The sequence below is a fragment of the Bos mutus genome, chromosome 1, assembly GCF_027580195.1.
Source record: "Bos mutus isolate GX-2022 chromosome 1, NWIPB_WYAK_1.1, whole genome shotgun sequence".
In the NCBI taxonomy this organism is placed as follows: domain Eukaryota; kingdom Metazoa; phylum Chordata; class Mammalia; order Artiodactyla; family Bovidae; genus Bos; species Bos mutus.
This window is the reverse complement of record NC_091617.1, coordinates 65,134,607-65,155,690: the sequence shown is the minus strand read 5'-3', so window position 1 is coordinate 65,155,690 and position 21,084 is coordinate 65,134,607. Positions and strand designations below refer to the sequence as shown.

Genomic DNA, 21,084 nt, shown 5'->3' with positions numbered 1-21,084 from the left:
TCCCAGTTCAGCAGGAAGTAGCCAGAAAGACCTCGACACCCCTATTCCCAAAGAATTGGGCCTCCCATCTCTTGAGGGGGGAGTGTTAGGTAGGTAGAATAGGGAAAAGGAGTCCAAAATGGCGGTGGCTAGAAGACAAGGAAGGTCAAAGGAAGGTCCAAGGACCAGAGTGAAGACTCCAGGCAGAACAAACAGCACTCCTGGCTAAGCCCAATTTGCATAGGGCAGGCCCAGGTGGAGGAAAAAACATATAAAAGGAGGAGCCAAAGCACTTTTTCAGGACTCTCTCTCCCACATGCATGCGTTCTTTTCTTTCTCTCTCTCTCTCCTACTATCTTCTAAATAAGATAGAGCTGTAACACTGATTTGCCTAAGAGCTCTAGCACGGTTTGTCCAAGACCCGAGAGCTGTGACGCATTGAGGGCTTTAATGTCCGTTGCTCCAAATCTTTCCGTTGCTCCAAATCTTTGTTGTGACAAGACAAAGAACCGAGGAACATACACTCACGTGACAGTTGGACAGCATCACCAACTCAATGAACTTGAGTTTGAACAAATTCCTGGAGATAGTGAAGGACATGGAAGCCTGGTATGCTACAGTCCAAGAGGTCACAAAGAATCAGACACGACTTAGTGACTGAACAACACCACCACCATGAAAAGATTATCACAATAAGTTTAGTAAACATCCATCATCTCATGTAAATTCAAACTTAAATAGAAAAAGTTTTATTTTCTTGTAATGAGAACTCTTAGGATTTACTCATTTAACAGCTTTTGGATATAATATACAGCAATATTCATTAGATTTATTGTGTTGTATACTATATCCCCGAGAAGCACAGAATTTATTCAGTCTGGAAGATTCGGTTTTAGTTAATTCACCAGTTTAGCTTGTGTAAATTTCATTATTTTCATATAACCTCAGCAATTTCAATAGATAAATCACTCTTCAATATTTGTGCAAACTTATTAAAATAATCAGATGACATCTTTAAAAATATACCAATTGTTATCTTGGTATATTTCCCTTATAAACTTTCCCTTACGTCTGTGTTTAGCAGTATCAGTCCAAACCACTGTAGAACAGCACAGGTTCCTTAAAATTCTCGATATTTTTATAAAATATAAAAAAAAATCTTTTAAAATTCGAGACTAGACTGGTAAAATCAGAGAATTCCTTATCAGACAGAAATGTCAAATAATCATAGAACTAAGTAGAGAAGTAAGTGAAGCATTAGCATCAAAACTTTCCATAGTGATGTCTGCTGATCCCTGGTGGTCTGGAGTGTGGATTTCAATAGATTATGTGTTCTGGGGGATAGGAATCTGGGGTTCCTAGCAGGTCCTGGGGTAAGATCTAAAATCCCCCATGTAGAGCCAAACCCCAAAAAGGACAGCCCCCCTCAGAAAGGAGAGCTGAGAAATATCTGTCCTGAAGACTGAGATGGTGAGTGTGGAAGCTGTGCAAATTTGGCTCTGGATGTCAAACATTATGCTAGTGGTAGTGCTTAATTGATCACTTATGTCCTACTCTCTGTGAACTTTTGGACTGTAGCCCACCAGGCTCCTCTGTCCATGGAATCTTCAAGGGATCTTCCCTACCCAGGGGATTAAACTATTGTCTCCTGCCCTGTACAAAACATAATAGAGGTTCAAAGATTAAGGTCTTCCCTTAGGCAAGGTTGAAGACTTTCCTCTCTGGTATTTGGAATTTAGGCTGCAGTTCTTGTTTTTGGATGGATCACTGGATGTGTGACACAGTCCAATTTTTAAACCAGATTTGAACAGGAGAATGGCCACGTGGCTCAGGTAGAAGTAGATGAAGTGTTTGGTTTCATGTGTCACATGACTTCCACTATGTGGTGCCAGCTGGGGCTGTACTTCTTGTCAAACTCCTTGATATGGGCTGCAATAACCTTCTCTATATTTAAAATGGGCAGTAATTGATATGTCTCCTAAGTATCTGGCAGAAATACATGCAAAAAACTTTTCAAGTGCTTTAATGCAGACCTTGAAGATTTACCACAGATAAAATTCAAGGAATCCAAGCTCAGACACAGTTAAAAGACAGGGAATCATTATGGTAACAGCACACAAAATATTTAACATTTTTGAGAAGTAAACTTCTCTCTTCTATTTTCTAAGAGCTTTAAAAATATTTATTTTTAATTGATTGATGATTGCTTTAAAATATTGGTTTGATTTCTGTCATACAACATGAATTCACCATAGGTGTACATATGTCCCCTCTGTCTTGAATTTTCTAAGAGTTTTTTAAATTAGAAATTTATGTTGAATGTTTGAAATAAACTATAAATTTTAAAATATTCTCTAGGCTTTTCAGAAAGATGACACAAATCATGCCTTTCGATTTCTTCCAAGTTATTTTTCTCAGTTGATCATAGTTCACCTAATAAGAATAGAATAACTTTGTGACAGATTTCTTTTGTTTATTCTTTTTACATCAAAGTGCTGGATTTATATTGGGAGCAATATTAGAACTTTTATATAGCATTTTCTCTGAACAGTACTTGTATGCGGTGAGGACTGTTCTAAGCACTTTACACCTATTAAATTAGTGCTCATAATAACCAAATATTAATAGTTGTTATTTTTATTATCTCCATCATAAAGAAAGAAAGTGAAGAAAGAAGTCTCTCAGTCGTGTCCAACTCTTTGTGACCCCATGGACTATAGCCTATCAGGCTCCTCTATCCATGGGATTTTCCAAGCAAGAGTACTGGAATGGGTTGCCATTCCCTTCTCCAGGGGATCTTCCCGACACAGGGATCAAACCTGGGTCTCCCACATTGCAGGCAGATGCTTTACTTTCTGAGCCACCAGGGAAGCCCCATCTTCATCATATAGATGAGGAAAAGGAAGCTCAAGGAGTTAAGCAAGGATCACACAGCTACTAAGTCTTCAAACACAGACTGACTGTCTTCAGAGTTACACTCTGGACCCCTATGCTACACTGCATCTCAGAAAGATCTTCCATGACAACATGTAAATTCGGTTCAGTTCAGTCACTCAGTCGTGTCCGACTCTTTGTGACCCCATGAACTGTAGCATGCCAGGCTTCCCTGTCCATCACCAACTCCCAGAGTGGAATTTATTCAAACTCATGTCCATCGAGTCGGTGATGCCATCCATCTCATCCTCTGTTGTCCCCTTCTCCTCCCACCTTCAATCTTTCGAAGCAGATTTAACATCTAAATTAGGATCCCTTTTATTTGATAGTACTCTTTTTTTTCCTCCTGAGCATTAGTACAATTTAAAATTATCAATTAATTTTTCAATTAGTTTAATACTTGTCTTCTTTAGTCTCTTTCTCTTTGAGAGCAGGAACCATTTCTTGCCATTTCCCTGTATATACCCAGTGCCCCCTAGCACAGTAGACTCAGCAGTAGATGCTCAATAACTAGTTGGGTAAATGAATGAAAGCATAAAAGGTAACTAAGAAAAATGTTTCCTTCATGGAGTAATGACTCCACCGTGTGGAATTTTAGAATATTGTCCAAAAAATTTTTTTTTAACAAGATAGGTTTCATAGAACTGATTCTTCTATTACCCAGGCTTGTATTAGAGGTTTTGCTGTTGTTTGGTCCTTTTGAGATTTTTAGAGCTATAGGAAACCACCAACTCTTCAGGGCAGGCTTTCCCTTACTAGATTTGCTTGGTGAAACGAATTGTGCAATTAGGTGAATAGCAGGTATCAGCTTAAATCCAGAAGTCGCTTGATTCTACCTTGCCAAAAGGTAAAGCATAGATCCATCAATAAGCTCTTGGTTCCGAATGATCACTCTGGCACATCCAGAGCCCCTTCCATGCAGCGTCTACTATCTAAGAAGTCTATCGATGGCAGTACCGCACTCGCCATCACATATTCCTTACAGTGTATAATGACTAAAGCATAAATTGTGTACAGAAATAACCTCTGCCTTACAATCATACACCAGGAGAGAGTAAACTGCACTCCATTCTAAATCCTAAATTTTACTGGTATAATGTTTTGCACATATTGTTCAGTGGTCAAGTCGTGTCCCACTCCTTGCCACCCCATGAACTACAGCATGCCAGGCTTCCCTGTCCTTCACTATCCCCTGGAGTTTGCTCAAATTAGTCGATGACACCATCTAATCACCTCATCTTTTGTTGACTCCTTATCCTGCATCAGGGTGTTTTCCAATGAGTCAGCTCTTCGCACATACAACCTATAATAACTATTTTTAAAACACCAATATGTTAAATAGAACTACGTCTCTAATCTACTTATTATGGGCAGTTCATTTTATGAAGTTAGTATGAAAGTGAAAGTGAAGTCACTCAGTCGTGTCCGACTCTTTGCAACCCCATGGACTGTAGCCTATCAGGCTCCTCCGTCCATGGGATTTTCCAGGCAAGAGTGCTGGAGTGGATTGCCATTTCCTTCTCCAGGGGATCTTCCCGACCCAGGAATCGAACCCGGGTCTCCCGCATTGCAGGCAGACGCTTTACCGTCTGAGCCACCAGGGAAGCCCTCCTTGCTATTTAAACTAGAAATGGACAAAAAGAAAAGTAAAAATTTTAAGCCAGTATGATTATAGTTAGAGATTATATATACTGAGCCTGTTTTTTCCCCCGTTTAATCTAGGTCCAACTCTGTTTCTATTACACTAACCATCAACAAGAGAGACGCAGGAGGTCTAAACCTAGCGAGAGCCGCTCTTTCCCCAAGAATTTATGGTCCTCGGGCTACTCTCGCCACTGGGAACTCTATGGTCCCGGGGCGGGCTGGGAGGCCTGCGTTTGAAAACCGTGGCGGGAAGATGGCGGCCGCATTTGTCGCCAGGGTCAGTTTTTCCCGAGTGGGAGGACGCTGGGACTCTGTGTTTCCCTGAATGGCGGAGAAGATTTCGCGATGAATATAACGCGCTGGAGTGGGAAACAGCGACGTTCAGCGTCAGACTTAAATTCCTCGTCGGGAAGCGGCTTTGACGGCAGTGACAGCCCCTTGCTCCTTTCCGGGCCGGTGCTGAGCCCACCTCCGGGCCTGGGACGCAGCTTGAAGGATCGTGGGCGCCGGCCGGCCGGAGCTACAGGTACTCCCAGGCACTCCGTGGGCAGCTCAGCCGGGCTACTAGTCGCGAGGTGTCCTTTCGACGCGGAGCTCGCTCGTTTGCAGGACCCGCTCGGCTCCTACTCCCTTTCTCAGTTTGTGACTCCGGCCCTGAGCGGCATGTCACTTTCTGTTGACAAGGAAGAGCTTTTAGTCCGTGTTCAGAGACCTCCTGGTATTAGTCTTCAAGTGGTTTCTGGGTTTTTATTCTTTTGACATTTATTTACAGAAACAACTTACTAGTTGGCCAAATCTCATCACCTGTAAGGGATTCACGCCTAATAGTGCCAGTACTCCTTACAGATACTTATATGGATGTGTTTTATGGCAGGTTATATATAACACGTAGGAATTTCAAAACTCAGTAGAAGGCTAATTACTGAAGTCTTACGTTAAAACTAACTACTTCCTTACTTTTTCTGTTTTTTGTTTTTTTCCCCAAAAGGGGAATGCAAGCAGACGTTTCCTGATGATCAAATAGACAAGCTGCTGTTGGCAAATTGGGGACTTCCTACAGCGGTTCTGGAGAAATATCACAGTTTTGGTGTAAAAAAGATGTTTGAATGGCAGGCAGAGTGCCTTTTGCTTGGACAAGTCCTGGAAGGAAAAAATTTAGTCTATTCAGGTATTCAAATTTGTGCAAATTAATTTCTGTACCATTTTTAAGGCATTATGAATGTAAAGAATGCTCTACTGAGGTAAGGCAGATGAAATTTATAACTAGATAAAGTCTTAAAATATATGAAAAGCAAAGTTTCATAATATGCATACCTAAGTTATGAAAATCCCATTATATGGTGGGGTGGGGAAAGGCAAAACCCCTGCAGTTTAAAGAGAGTTATCTGCTTGCCTTTCCTCTGAACAAACATTCATCCCAGTGTGAGCATGCAGTATGAGATGTAAATGTGTTCTTCCCACAGTTGATCTCAGTTGCCTTTCAGTGTGTGAACATTTTACAATACATATCTGTTTATAAGTTGACCTGCTCATACAGGAGTATATACATAAAACCCTATGTAATAATATACTTTATGAAAGGTTATATGGGCTTTCAAAAGTAATTTTGACTTATAAAACTTTTAACCATCGGTCTTTAGAATACTGACTTTAGAATCTAATCACTTGGTAAGATCAGTTTTCTCTGAAGTTGTGAGTTATCCAGATTTTTCATTATGGCTGCCAAAAATAGCTAGGAAATTTACTATCAATAGATATAAATTCTCAATGGATATGTTGAGTTTGAATAAACTCCGGGAGATAGTGAAGGATAGGGAAGCCTGGTGTGTTGCAGTTCATAAGGTCCCGAAGAGTGTGACACGACTTGGTGACCGAACAACAAGATACAAGTTCAGGCTGTTTACTGGCTGTGTAACCTTGCAGGTTACTTGAGAGACAGGAGGAGAGAGGGAGTGAGAACGCACATAGAAAGCATGAGTGCCTGGTTGTGGGCTTAGAAAAGTTTTTGGCACATAGGAAGTACTCTTTACTAACTGCTAGTGGCAGTTAGTGGTAGTTGTAGAGTGCACTGACAATTTCAATTGCTTAAATACTTGGGTGTCATTCATAACTCTGGTCACCAACTTGCATAAATTTATCACTGGGTCCAGTGTCTGTTACCTCATATATCTTGATTATGATCAATACTGTTTGTTCTTGGGTACATTACCTAGTTTACTATCATCTTCTAGATTATGCAATAGCTTTGTAACCAGATGTTCACGCTGGTTTTAGAAAAGGCAGAGGAACCAGAGATCAAATTGCCAACATCAGGTGGATCATCGAAAAAGCAAGAGAGTTCCAGAAAAACATTTATTTCGGCTTTATTGACTATGCCAAAGCCTTTGACTGTGGGATCACAATAAACTGGAAAATTCTGAAAGAGATGGGAATACCAGACCACCTGACCTGCCTCTTGAGAAACCTATATGCAGGTCAGGAAGCAACTGTTAGAACTGGACATGGAGCAACAGAGTGGTTCCAAGTAGGAAAAGGAGTACATCAAGGCTGTATATTGTCACCCTGCTTATTTAACTTATATGCAGAGTACATCATGAGAAACTCTGGGCTGGAAGAAGCACAAGCTGGAATCAAGATTGCCTGGAGAAATATCAGTAACCTCAGATATGCAGATGACACCACCCTTATGGCAGAAAGTGAAGAGGAACTAAAAAGCCTCTTGATGAAAGTGAAAGAGGAGAGTGAAAAAGTTGGCTTAAAGCTCAACATTCAGAAAACGAAGATCATTTCATCCAGTCCTGTCACTTCATGGCAATAAATGGGGAAACAGTGGAAACAGTGTCAGACTTTATTTTCTTGGGCTCCAAAATCACTGCAGTAGGTGATTGCAGCCATGAAATTAAAAGATGCTTACTCCTTGGAAGGAAAGTTATGACCAACCTAGATAGCATATTCAAAAGCAGAGACATTACTTTGCCAACAAAGGTCCGTCTAGTCAAGGCTATGGTTTTTCCTGTGGTCATGTATGGATGTGAGAGTTGGACTGTGAAGAAGGCTGAGTGCCGAAGAATTGATGCTTTTGAAGTGTGGTGTTGGAGAAGACTCTTGAGAGTCTTTTGGACTGCAAGGCGATCCAACCAGTCCATCCTAAAGGAGATCAGTCCTGGGTATTCATTGGAAGGACTGATGAAGCTGAAACTCGAGTACTTTGGCCATCTCATGCAAAGAGTTGATTCACTGGAAAAGACTCTGATGCTCGGAGGGATTGGGAGCAGGAAGAGAAGGGACGACAGAGGATGAGCTGGCTGGATGGCATCACCGAGTTGATGGACATGAGTCTGAGTGAACTCCAGGAGTTGGTGATGGACAGGGAGGCCTGGTGTGCTGCGATTCATGGGATGGCAAAGAGTCGGACACGACTGACCGACTGAACTGAACTGAACTGAATCTTTTCTTTCTGCTCTTCCTTTGCTTCTGCAGCCAAAGTGAACTCTGTAAAGGACATTTATGAATTTGTCACTCCTTTTCACGTTCACCTAACTCACTAATCACTCTCCATTGCTTTCAATATAAATTTCTTACATGGTAGGATTATAAAGCTTTTTTTCTTGTGACACTTTCATGTCTCTTTTACTGCCCTACTTGTGGCAACCTACTCCAGTATTCTTGCCTGGGAGATCCCATGGAGAGAGGAGCCTGGCAGGGCTACAGTCCATGGGATCATGAGAGTCTGACACGACTGACTGACTAAACCTACCTACCTACTTGTATTTTTTGTTTCAGGCATTCAATTACCATCTTCTGAATACACCAACTTTCCTTTAGATCTTTACACATGCTGTTTTTTTCTGCTTGGGATTCCTTTCTTTTTCCCTTTTTTGCTCCTTTGAAGTTCTGTTTCCTTTCCATAAACCCTTATAGCTCTTGTCCTTCAACGTCTATCATAGCTTCTATTACAATGTATTTAAACTTTTTATTTCCTCACAGCAGGGCTTTTAACTATTCAGTACTTAAAGGAAACGATCTTTAGGTGTAAGCTAGGTACTCAGTAATATTCATCATTTATTGCTGATATAAAGATTTCTTTGTCTCTGTTTTTCACTGGGAGAGTATTTAGAAAGCTGGTTTAAAGTTGGGCATTTCAGGGTTATAAAGGTTTCAAATGATAGGTGGTGGTGCTTTAGTTGCTAAAGTTGTGTTCTACTCTTGCGACCCCATGGACTAGTCCTCCAGTTTCCTCTCTCCATGAGATTTCCCGGGTAAAATACTGGAATGGGTTGCCATTCCCTCCTCCAGGGGATCTTCCCAACCCAGGGATCAAACCCACATCTCCTTTATTGGCAGGTGGGTCCTTTACCACTGAGCTACCAGGGAAGCCCTAATGATAGTTTGTTATTGTTGTCCAGTTCAGTTCAGTTCACTTCAGTCACTCAGTCATGTCCGACTCTTTGTGACCCCACGCCAGGCCTCCCTGTCCATCACCAACTCCCGGAGTTCACTCAGACTCACGTCCATCGAGTCAGTGATGCCATCCAGCCATCTCATCCTCTGTCGTCCCCTTCTCCTCCTGCCCCCAATCCCTCCCAGCATCAGAGTCTTTTCCAATGAGTCAACTCTTCGCATGAGGTGGCCAAAGTACTGGAGTTTCAGCTTTAGCATCAGTCCTTCCAAAGAAATCCCAGGGCTGATCTCCTTCAGAATGGACTGGTTAGATCTCCTTGCAGTCCAAGGGACTCTCAAGAGTCTTCTCCAACACCACAGTTCAAAAGCATCAATTCTTTGGCGCTCAGCCTTCTTCACAGTCCAACTCTCACATCCGTACATGACCACAGGAAAAACCATAGCCTTGACTAGATGGACTTTTGTTGGCAAAGTAATGTCTCTGCTTTGAATATGCTGTCTAGGTTGGACATAACTTTCCTTCCAAGGAGTAAGCGTCTTTTAGTTTCATGGCTGCAGTCACCATCTGCAGTGATTTTGGAGCCCCCCAAAATAAAGTCTGACACTGTTTCCATTGTTTCCCCATCTATTTCCCATTAAGTGATGGGACCAGATACCATGATCTTCGTTTTCTGAATGTTGAGCTTTAAGCTAACTTTTTCACTCTCCACTTTGACTTTCATCAAGAGGCTTTTTAGTTAGCCTTGAGCTATTTAGTCACTGGATATGATTTAAAGCATTTATTAATGCACTGTATCAAATATTACTCATTTTTGTGATGATCTTGTGGAATAACATCTTTTAGCTCCTACAAGTGCTGGGAAGACTCTGGTTGCTGAGCTACTTATTTTGAAGCGGGTTTTGGAAATGCGGAAGAAAGCTCTTTTTATTCTACCCTTTGTTTCTGTGGCTAAAGAGAAGAAATACTATCTCCAGGTAATTTTTTGTTTTACGAAGTTTGAAATTTTGAAAGGCCTATTATTGGCAGCTTTGGTTTTACTCATTTGAAATAGAATTATAAAAGCAATTGGAAAATAAAATTTCTTTCTTTACATCTCAATCCATGGGATTACAAGAGAGTGGTACATGACTTAGCAAGTAAACACCACCAATGTAGCTTTAAAAGTTGACCATTTATGAGAGGAAACTTTAAAATTACTGCGTAAAAGAGAAAGGACAGTTAAATCAAGAGTAATTGGTGAAAAATATATAAAAACTTAAAATATTGCTTAGAAAATAGAGTGCTTTAATTAGCATATAAATGTGCAGATTAAGAATCAACATCTTAAGTGAATAGTAGGACTAAGCTGAAGCATGGAAAGGAAGTATGTTTGAGGAAGCATATCCCATCCTAATTGAGGGAACATTTGGGAACATAAGAGGATGAAGAACAGGCTCCATTGATGCTTATGTACAGCTCTAGTTGTGTGTTCTGTTCTGCTATTCTGCAAAAATGAATAGTAGCAGTATATATTTGTGTGATACATGGTCTTTTAAGGCATTTTTACAAGTATAATACTTCATTAAATAGAATAAAATTTATTCTTATTTCTGCCTTGAAAAAATATGCTTTTGGAATGGCAAGATTATTGTACTGGTAATCCAAAAAATCTGAGTTCTAGTCCCAGTTTTGCCACTAACTATGTCTTCAGGCCAGACATGTAATCTGCTGGATTCAATTTTTCATTGGTAAAATGAAACTATGGGTTAACTCAATAAATACTCAGAAACATTTTATTGAATGAATAGCTCTAAAATTCAATGGTTCTGTAAATTTTTTTAACGTTATTTCAGAGACCAAATAGCCAACAAAGCTGGTTCTACATGGTAACATCTTTTCAACTTAGACCAAAGTAGGAAAATGATGTAAGGATCCTTTTTATTGAGAAGGTATGTTAGTTAAAAGTTAAACTAAAAAAAAAACCACCCACTGCATTTGAGTTTTGAAACCCTTTCTTTTGTTATATTAAAAAAAAACTAGGTTTTAGAGAGATAATGAAAATATTTTCCTCATGAAGTATAAATTTGTTTCTGAACATATTACATTAGTGTTAAAGAAGGAACTAGTTTCTTGCTTGTTTATTAGATAAAACATGTTAGTGCTTAAGGTAATTTTTGTTTTCTTCTGTAAGGCTCTTTCTTCTATAAGGAACTTGTAGAACTCATTAAGTATGCCATTTTATTCAACTCTGTCTTAATAGAAAATCCCTCTACTGAGTTTTGTCAATTCTAAATCTTATTTTTAGCGTTTGATTCTAAAAAGAACCAATGTGCCTTGACCAGGAATAAGCACCAGTTGTCTGATAAATGTCTTTTGATACTTACATCTATGCTTGGGGAAAGAACCAATTCAATATTCATAAATTTTCAACTCTTATTTTTCTGTTTTACTCAAATTAGAGTCTATTTCAGGAAGTAGGAATAAAAGTAGATGGTTACATGGGCAGTACCTCCCCAACAAGGCATTTCTCTTCTTTGGATATTGCTGTCTGCACAATTGAGAGAGCCAATGGTCTGATCAATCGCCTCATAGAGGAAAATAAGATGGATCTTTTAGGTAAGTAAATAAAGAAATAAGTGTATACTTTCTCTGTTTTTGATAGAATGGTGTGGAGCCATTATGATTTCTGTATATCTTATGTTTTATTCTAATGTGTGTCATCTTCTGGAGGTAAGAATTGGCATCTGTAATGTTAGGAACTCTGTTAAAAAACGTTTTGCATCCTTCTGATGTTATTGACTCTACTTACATGGCATCTGGTTCCATCACTTCATGGGAAATAGATGGGGAAACAGTGGAAACAGTGTCAGACTTTATTTTTTTGGGCTCCAAAATCACTGCAGGTGGTGACTGCAGCCATGAAACTAAAAGATGCTTACTCTTTGGAAGGAAAGTTATGACCAACCTAGATAGCATATTCAAAAGCAGAGACATTACTTTGCTACCAAAGGTCCGTCTAGTCAAGGCTATGGTTTTTCCTGTGGTCATGTATGGATGTGAGAGTTGGACTGTGAAGAAGGCTGAGTGCCGAAGAATTGATGCTTTTGAAGTGTGGTGTTGGAGAAGACTCTTGAGAGTCCCTTGAACTGCACGGAGATCCAACCAGTCCATTCTGAAGGAGATCAGCCCTGGGATTTCTTTGGAAGGAATGATGCTAAAGCTGAAACTCCAGTACTTTGGCCACCTCATGTGAAGAGTTGACTCATTGGAAAAGACTCTGATGCTGGGAGGGATTAGGGGCAGGAGGAGAAGGGGACGACAGAGGATGAGATGGCTGGATGGCATCACTGACTCGATGGACGTGAGTCTGAGTGAACTCCAAGAGTTGGTGATGGACAGGGAGGCCTGGCATGCTGAGATTCATGGGGTTGCAGAGTCGGATATGACTGAGCGACTGAACTGAACTGAACTGAACTTGTATTTTTGCACTTTACAAAACATAAAGATTATCTTTGAGTCCTCAAGACACTTTTCATTGCTTCTTTCTTGATAAAGCTTACCACGAATAGAAGGAAATAATCTTCCATCTCTGCAATTAATGTATATGTATTCATTATCATATTCTGGTACTATGATATCTAGATCAGGCCTGGACCCAGAGACTACCATTTAGCAGACTGATGGTAGGGAGCTATAGAAATTAGCACTGTATTTGAGCTTGGGACTATTCTGTCTTAATCCTTTTTTTTTTTTTTTTTTAAACCACTTGGGAAAGCTCACTATGTAGAGGTAGGAATAGGAAGAGAATGATTTTAACAACAATGGAAACTGCAAGAATATCAGTTATTCATGTTATCTTGGTGAACTTAAATGGTAAAATTAGGGTAGGATAGAGGTGGGGAGTGAAATAAAAAATTAATTAGACATGGGCTTTGCTCTGTCAAGCTTAGAGAGAGGAATCACATTCATTAGTTTGTATCAGAATTGTCAGATTGTGTTGTATCAGGTTAAGTGTTATATCCAGTACACTTAGCACAGTGCCTGGCACACTAGATAGAATAAATATTTTTTGGATGAATGAATGAATTCTGAAATAACTCATCATACAATATGATTTTGAAAAAGCTTACTGATAAGGAAGAAGAACATCATGTGTCATTAGGAAATAGTCTGAAAGATCTGTATTTTCATAGGGGAATTTGGGCTGGGTCAGAGGACACCAGTGCACACATAAATTAAAATGTTTAAATGAGGCATTGGTTGATAACTAGATTTTTGGTAATTCTTGAGCATTATTCCAAATAGATAGACTAGTTTCTCCAAGTAGCGGAGAAGAGAATTATTATATTTATGTTTTATAGTAGGGTGAGTCCCTAGTCTACCATAATCAAACAAAACCATCCCCTTAAAATCATTTATTGCTTCTTGATCTGATTCTGTTTTCCTATGCACTTGCTAACATCAGGATGGTTGCCCTGGTTGTTTTCCCCATAGAAAAGTCAATCCACTGAATAATTTTCAAGGATGTCTTTAATTTTCTTTGTACATGTATTTTACAAGGTTGCCAGTTAAGCATCTGAATTTTGTATTACCTGCAATGTACTGTAATAACAATTATTTATAGTATAAGATTAAGATACTCAGTCCTTCAAAATTCTTAATTGTGAAATTCTATAAAACTTAATATCTGGAAAATCTCTTCAGGAATGGTGGTTGTGGATGAATTACATATGTTGGGAGACTCTCACCGAGGGTATCTACTGGAGCTTTTGCTGACCAAGATTTGCTATATTACTCAGAAATCAGCATCATGGTAAGTACCTGAAATAGTTAAGTTCTTGAGTTTCCAAACAATGTTGAGAAAGTGCAAAAGTGTTTAATAAATAGTTGTTAAATACATTAAAGGAGGGTCATACTTATTTAGAACAAACTCATGTACAGCAGTTTATTTTTTTTCCAAAAGAAGTACTTAAGTCTAGGAGTGATTTTAGATTATTTTGGTAGAATAATTTGATTATTTTCTAGAATGAAAACATTCTTAAATTTTTGCTCACCACATTTATGATAGAATTTTTAAAATCCAGTTTTTGTATTTGTTAACTATACACACATGTAAATAGTCAATGCTAATTATGAAAAATAACATTTCTTTGTCCTCTACTTTCCAAAGGTAACTATTTTCAACTCTTACTGCTTTTTAAAAAATTGACTTACAGTGATATCTCTAAATATAGTTACTTACGTTTTTTAGTTTTACACATTATATCTTGACTTTACTATGGAAAATGAAGATCTAGTTCTTTTTTATATTCTTTACTCACCCCAGCCAATTTCCTCCTTTACCCTCCTTAGTTTTTGTTTATCCTCTGATTATATTCCCATTCTTCAGATATGTTTATGCCCTTCAGTTCAGTTCAGTTCAGTCGCTCAGTCACGTCCGACACTTTGCGACCCCACAGCACGCCAGGCCTCCCTGTCCATCACCAACTCTTGGAGTTCACTCAGACTCACGTCCATCGAGTCAGTGATGTCATCCAGCCATCTCATCCTCTGTCATCCCCTTCTCCTCCTGCCCCTAATCCCTCCCAGCGTCAGAGTCTTCCAATGAGTCAACTCTTCACATGAGGTGGCCAAAGTACTGGAGTTTCAGCTTTAGCATCATTCCTTCCAAAGAAATCCCAGGGCTGATCTCCTTCAGAATGGACTGGTTGGATCTCCTTGCAGTTCAAGGGACTCTCAAGAGTCTTCTCCAACACCACAGTTCAAAAGCATCAATTCTTTGGCGCTCAGCCTTCTTCACAGTCCAACTCTCACATCCATACATGACCACAGGAAAAACCATAGCCTTGACTAGACGGACCTTTGTTGGCAAAGTAATGTCTCTGCTTTTGAATATGCTATCTAGGTTGGACATAACTTTCCTTCCAAGGAGTAAGCGTCTTTTAATGTCATGGCTGCAGTCACCATCTGCAGTGATTTTGGACCCCCCAAAAATAAAGTCTGACACTGTTTCCACTGTTTCCCCATCTATTTCCCATGAAGTGATGGGACCAGATGCCATAATCTTCGTTTTCTGAATGTTGAGAAAACAAAGTACTGGAGATTAGTGGGGAACTAACTCCAGAAAGAACAAAGAGACGGAGTCAAAGCAAAAACAACACTCAGTTGTGGATGTGACTGGTGATGGAAGTAAGGTCCGATGCTGTAAAGAGCAGTATTGCATTGTAACCTGGAATGTTAGGTCCATGAATCAAGACAAAATTGGAAGTGGTCAAACAGGAGATGGCGAGAGTGAACATCGACATTTTAGGAATCAGTGAACTAAAATGGACTGGAATGGGTGAATTTGACTCAGGTGACCATTATATGTTACTAGTATGAGCAGGAGTCCCTTAGAAGAAATGGAGTAGCCATCATAGTCAGCAAGAGTCCGAAATGCAGTACTTGGATGCAATCTCAAAAATGACAGAATGATCTCTGTTCGTTTCCAAGGCAAACCATTCAATATCACAGTAATCCAAGTCTATGCCCCGACCAATAATGTTGAAGAAGCTGAAGTTCAACGGTTCTATGAAGACCTACAAGACCTTCTAGAACTAACACCCAAAAGAGATGTCCTTTTCATTATAGGGGATGGAATGCAAAAGTAGGAAGTCAAGAAATACCCAGAGTAATAGGCAAATTTGGCCTTGGAGTACAGAATGAAGTAGGTCAAAGGCTAACAGAGTTTGGCCAAGAGAACTTACTGGTCATAGCAAACACACTCTTCCAACAACACAAGACAAGAGTACACATGGACATCACCAGATGGTCAATACTGATTATATTCTTTGCAGCCAAAGATGGAGAAGCTCTATACAGTCAGCAAAAACAAGACCGGGAGCTGATTGTGGCTCAGATCATGAACTCCTTATTGCCAAATTCAGACTGAAATTGAAGAAAGTAGGGAAAACCACTAGACCATTCAGTTATGACCTAAATAAAATCACTTACGAATATACAGTTGAAGTGACAAATAGGTTCAAGGAATTAGGTCTGATAGACACAGTGCCTGAAGAACTATGGATGGAGATTCATGACATTGTACAGGAGGCAGTAATCAGGACCATCCCCAAGAAAAGAAATGCAAAAAGGCAAAATGGTTGTCTGAGGAGGCCTTACAAACAGCTATGAAAAGAAGTGAAAGGCAAAGGAGAAAAGGAAAGATATACCCATTTGAACGCAGAGTTCCAAAGAATAGCAAGGAGAGATAAAAAAGCCTTCATCAGTGATCAATGCAAATAAATAGAGGAAAACAACAGAATGGGAAAGACTAGAGATCTCTTCAAGAAAATTAGAGATACCAAGGGAACATTTCATGCAAAGATGGGCACAATAAAGGAGAGAAATGGTATGGACCTGACAGAAGCAGAAGATTTTAAGAAGAAGTGGCAAGAATACACAGAAGAACTGTACAAAAAAGATCTTCATGACCCAGATAAACACGACGGTGTGATCACTCACCTAGAGCCAGACATCCTGGAATGTGAAGTCAAGTGGGCCTTAGGGAGCATCACAACGAACAAAGCTAGTGGAGGTTAAGAAATTCCAGTAGAGCTATTTCAAATCCTAAAAGATGATGCTGTGAAAGTGCTGCACTCAATATGCCAGCAAATTTGGAAGACTCAGGAGTGGCCACAGGACTGGAAAAGGTCAGTTTTCATTCCAATCCCCAAGAACGGGAATGCCAAAGAATGCTCAGACTACCGCACAGTTGCAGTCATCTCACATGCTAGTAAAGTAGTGCTCAAAATTCTCCAAGCCAGGCTTCAATAGTATGTGACTGTAAACTTCCAGATGTTCAAGCTGGATTTAGAAAAGGCAGAGGAACCAGAGATCAAATTGCCAACATCCATTGGATCATCGAAAAAGCAAGAGAGTTCCAGAAAAACATCTGCTGTATATGCCAAAGCCTTTGACTGTGTGGATCACCGAAGTGGGAATACCAGACCACTTGACTTGCCTTCTGAGATATCTGTATGCAGGTCAAGAAGCAACAGTTAGTACTGGACATGGAACAACAGACTGGTTCCAAATCAGGAAAGGAGTACATCAAGGCTGTATATTGTCACCATGCTTACTTAACTTATATGCATTGTACATCATGAGAAATGTTGGGCTGGATGAAGCACAAGCTGAAATCAAGATTGCCAGGATAAATGTCAATAACCTCAGATATGCAGATGATGCCACCCTTATGGCAGAAAGTGAAGAAGACCTAAAGAGCCTCTTGATGAAAGTGAAAGGAGAGTGAAAAAATTGGCTTACAACTCAGCATTCAGGAAACTAAGATCATGGCATCCGGTCCCATCACTTCATGGCAAATAGATGGGGAAACAGTGAAAAAATGGCAGACTTTATTTTTTTGGGCTCCACAATTGCTGCAGATGGTGACTGCAGCCATGAAATTAAAAGACGCTTGCTCCTTGGAAGAAAAGCTGTGACCAACCGAGACAGCTTATTAAAAAACAGAGACATTACTTTGTCAACAAAGACCCATCTAGTCAAAGCTATGGTTTATCAAGTAGTCATGTATGGCTGTGAGAGCTAGACTATGAAGAAAGCTGAGCTCTGAAGAATTGATGCTTTTGAACTGTGGTGTTGGAGAGGACTTTTGAGAGTCCTTTGGACAGCAAAGAGATCCAACCAGTCCATCCTAAAGGAAATCAGTCCTGAATATTGATTGGAAGGACTGATGCTGAAGCTGAATCTCCAGTCCTTTGGCCACCTGATGCGAAGTTCTGACTCATTGGAAAAGACCTTGGTGCTGGGCAAGATTGAAAGTGGGAGGAGACGGGGATGACAGAGGATGAGATGATTGGATGGCATCACTGACTCAATGGACATGAGTTTGAGTCAACTCCGGGAGTTTGTGATGGACAGGGAGGCCTGACGTGCTGTAGTTCATGGGGTGGCAAAGAGTCGGCCATGACTGAGCCAGTGAACTGATGGTCTTAGATGTTGGCTTTTATCAACATAATATTTTTAGGATATGTCTCCTCAGGCAAGGGAAACAAAAGTAAAGATAAGTGGGATTACATCAAACTAGAATAAAAAGTTTTGCAGTGAAGGAAACTTTCAGCAAAACAAAAAGGCTGTATACTGAATGGGCGATCTTTGCAAATATGTATCCCATAAGGTATTAATAACTAAGATATATGAAGAACTCATATAATCCAACATAAAAACTGTTTAAGAAATGGACAGAGGATATGAGTAGACACTTTTCCAAAGAAGACTTACAAATGGTCAACAGGCAAATGAAAAGTTGCTCACCATCACTAATCCTTAGTGAATTACAAGTGAAAACCCTGAGATACCACCACACATCTGTCAGCATGACTTATCAAAATAGACATCAAATAATAAATGTGTCAAGGATGTGGAGTAAAGGGAAACCTTGTGCACTTTTGATGGGAAAATAAATTGGTACAGCCACCATGTGGAAACAGTATGGCAAACAGTATGGCAATTCTTCAAAAAATTTAAAACAGAATTACTGTATGATCCAGCAATTCTACTGTTGGGTGTTTGTCTGAAGAAAACAAAAACACTAATTTGAAAAAGATATGTGCACACTAAGGTTTAATGCAGCATTATTTACAATAGCTAAGATATGGAAGCAACCTAAGTGCCCACCAATAGATGAATGGTGTATTTATATACAGTGAAATATTATTCAGCCATAAGAAAGAAGGAAATTCTGCCATTTGCTACAACATGGATGGACCTTGAGGCTAGGACAGAGAAAGACCAATACAGTATGATTTCATTAATATATGTAATCTAAAAAAAGAACAAACAGTAGTTTGACATTAATAAAATTTAATACACTATATGACCCAACACACTTTTATTCCTAGGTGTATATCCTGTAGAAATTTATGCACATTTGTACCAAAAGACATGCCAAGAATATTGTTAGCACTATTTGAAATTAATAGTATATGTCTTTTAACATCATTTTCATTTGTTTTTCGCAGCCAGGCAGATTTAGCCATTCCTTTGTCTAATGCTGTGCAGATTGTTGGCATGAGTGCTACTCTTCCAAATTTGGAGCTTGTGGCTTCCTGGTTGAATGCTGAACTCTACCACACTGACTTTCGCCCTGTACCACTGCTGGAATCCATAAAAATTGGAAATTCAATTTATGACTCTTCAATGAAGCTTGTGAGGGAATTTCAACCCATGCTGCAAGTGAAGGTAAGTCATTTGTTGTTGTTCAGCTGCTAAGTTGTGTCCAGCTCTTTGCGACCCCGTGGACTGCAGCATGCCAGGCTTCCCTGTCCCTCACTGTCTCCCATAGTTTGCTCAAATTCATGTCCATTGAGTTGGTGATGCCATCCAACCATCTCATTCTGTGTTGCCCTTCTCCTGCCCTCTGTGTTTCCCATCATCAGGGTCTTTTCCAATGGATCAGCTCTTTGCCTCAGGTGGCCAATGCATTGGAGCTTCAGCATCAATCCTTCCAATGAATATTCAGAGTCGATATCCTTCAGAATTGACTGGTTTGATCTTGCAGTTCAAGGTTCTCTCCAGAGTCTTCTCCAGCACCACAGTTCAAAAGCATCATTTCTTTGGTGCTCAGCCTTCTTTATGGTCCAGCTCTCACATGACTACTGGAAAAACCATAGCTTTGACTATGGGCCTTTGTTGGCAAAGTGATGTCTCTGCTTTTTGGTTTTTTTTTTTTAATTTTTTTTATTGAAAGATAATTGCTTTACAGAATTTGGTTGTTTTCTGTCAAACCTCAACATGAATCAGCCATTGGTATACATATATCCCCTCCCTCTTGAACCTCCCTCCCATCTCCCTCCCCATCCCACCCCTCTAGGTTGATACACTGTCTAGGTTTGTCATAGCTTTTCTCCCAAGGAGCAAGCATCTTTTAATTTCATATCTGTGGTCACTGTCCACAGTAATTTTTTACCACCTGTACTGTTGTGTTTTATTGCATTTTCTAGCATGTTAACAATTTTTGAGTTAAACTGGGGGTTGCAAAGTAGCTGGATGTGCATTACATATCCATTAGAAGGATTCCTGTTGTTAACCTAGTTGGTTCCATGAAATAATTGGTGGTGTTGGTGAGAGAGGAAATGTAGTTGTCTTCAATTTAAATGTAATCATTTCCTATAAGTGTAAATAATAAAATTTTATAGATATTTCTTTTTAACTGGAGAAGATTTTCTTATGGCTTTGTTTACATTAATGTGGAAAATTGACCTTTTATTAAGTGATATATGTACAATATGTGCCCTTCTTGGTTGCTTCAGTCATGTTTGACTCTTTGTGACCCCATGTATATGATAGTAGAAAAAACATTTTTGGGGGTCAGAAAGACCCATTTCTGATACTTTATATAGGGATACTTGATGTGGCTGTGATAATAGTTGAATTCTATAACTTCTCCATAGTATCTTCATCTATAAAATGGATATAATGTTTGTCTTTAGTGTTTTAAGGATGAAATTTGATTTAAAAAATTGCCTAGCATCTAGAAAGTGGTTGATAAATACACTTTAAAACATTTAGTTCAGAGTATTTTTCTAGGGCTGAGTCTTCAGTCCTGAAGTTAAAGGACTGAATCTGGTATGAGGCATCTATTTTAAATGTAGATCTGTGCCTCTGAATACTGAAATAGTTAAGGGTAAGTTTAGAACTGGAAATAGGACTAAATTCATGTGTTTTAGTACACTCATAGGTGTATTTGTAGCTTCTGCATGCCTGGTATGGAATCTTATTTAGTTGCTTTGCTCTGTACTCCCAAATTTCATTCAGTTGTGCCTTGGTTACCTCAATAAATGTATCAGTAAGCAAAGTCATTTACTCTCCTGTTAATCTTCTTTTACCATGTCTCTGCCTCCACCCTGTTTAAATCCGTTTCAACTCTTACTTGGATCTATGCTTAAATCAAAAGTTAATCATCTATTTAAAATGGACATCAGAGCATGTAACCATTCTTCTCAAAAATCTGTGATGGTTCCTATTTCATGCGGAATGAATGCCAACATCTTTAAAGTAGCCTACAAGCCATATATGATCTGTCCCACTCCTTTACCCTGACTTCAGTTTCTATATTCTTTACTTCCTCCATAGCCTCTTTGCTA

The 21,084-nt window shown here is 39.4% G+C and overlaps 1 protein-coding gene across 3 annotated transcripts in view; it reads left to right on the top strand.

Annotated features, from left to right (window-relative positions):
* The first annotated feature begins 4,790 nt into the window (after positions 1 to 4,790).
* The window catches only part of POLQ (DNA polymerase theta), a 106,514-nt gene continuing 90,220 nt past the window's right edge, over positions 4,791 to 21,084 (top strand). For 2 of the 3 annotated variants that reach the window (XM_005896082.3, XM_070370001.1), the window contains exons 1-6: positions 4,791 to 5,083; positions 5,546 to 5,725; positions 9,803 to 9,933; positions 11,398 to 11,554; positions 13,643 to 13,751; positions 18,961 to 19,180. In XM_005896082.3, the coding sequence (XP_005896144.2) occupies positions 4,903 to 5,083; positions 5,546 to 5,725; positions 9,803 to 9,933; positions 11,398 to 11,554; positions 13,643 to 13,751; positions 18,961 to 19,180 (978 nt within the window). In that variant the 5' untranslated portion in view covers positions 4,791 to 4,902. Of the gene's footprint in view, positions 5,084 to 5,545; positions 5,726 to 9,802; positions 9,934 to 10,788; positions 10,888 to 11,397; positions 11,555 to 13,642; positions 13,752 to 18,960; positions 19,181 to 21,084 lie in introns of those variants that run through there. The other variant, XM_070369999.1, reaches the window with a different exon arrangement.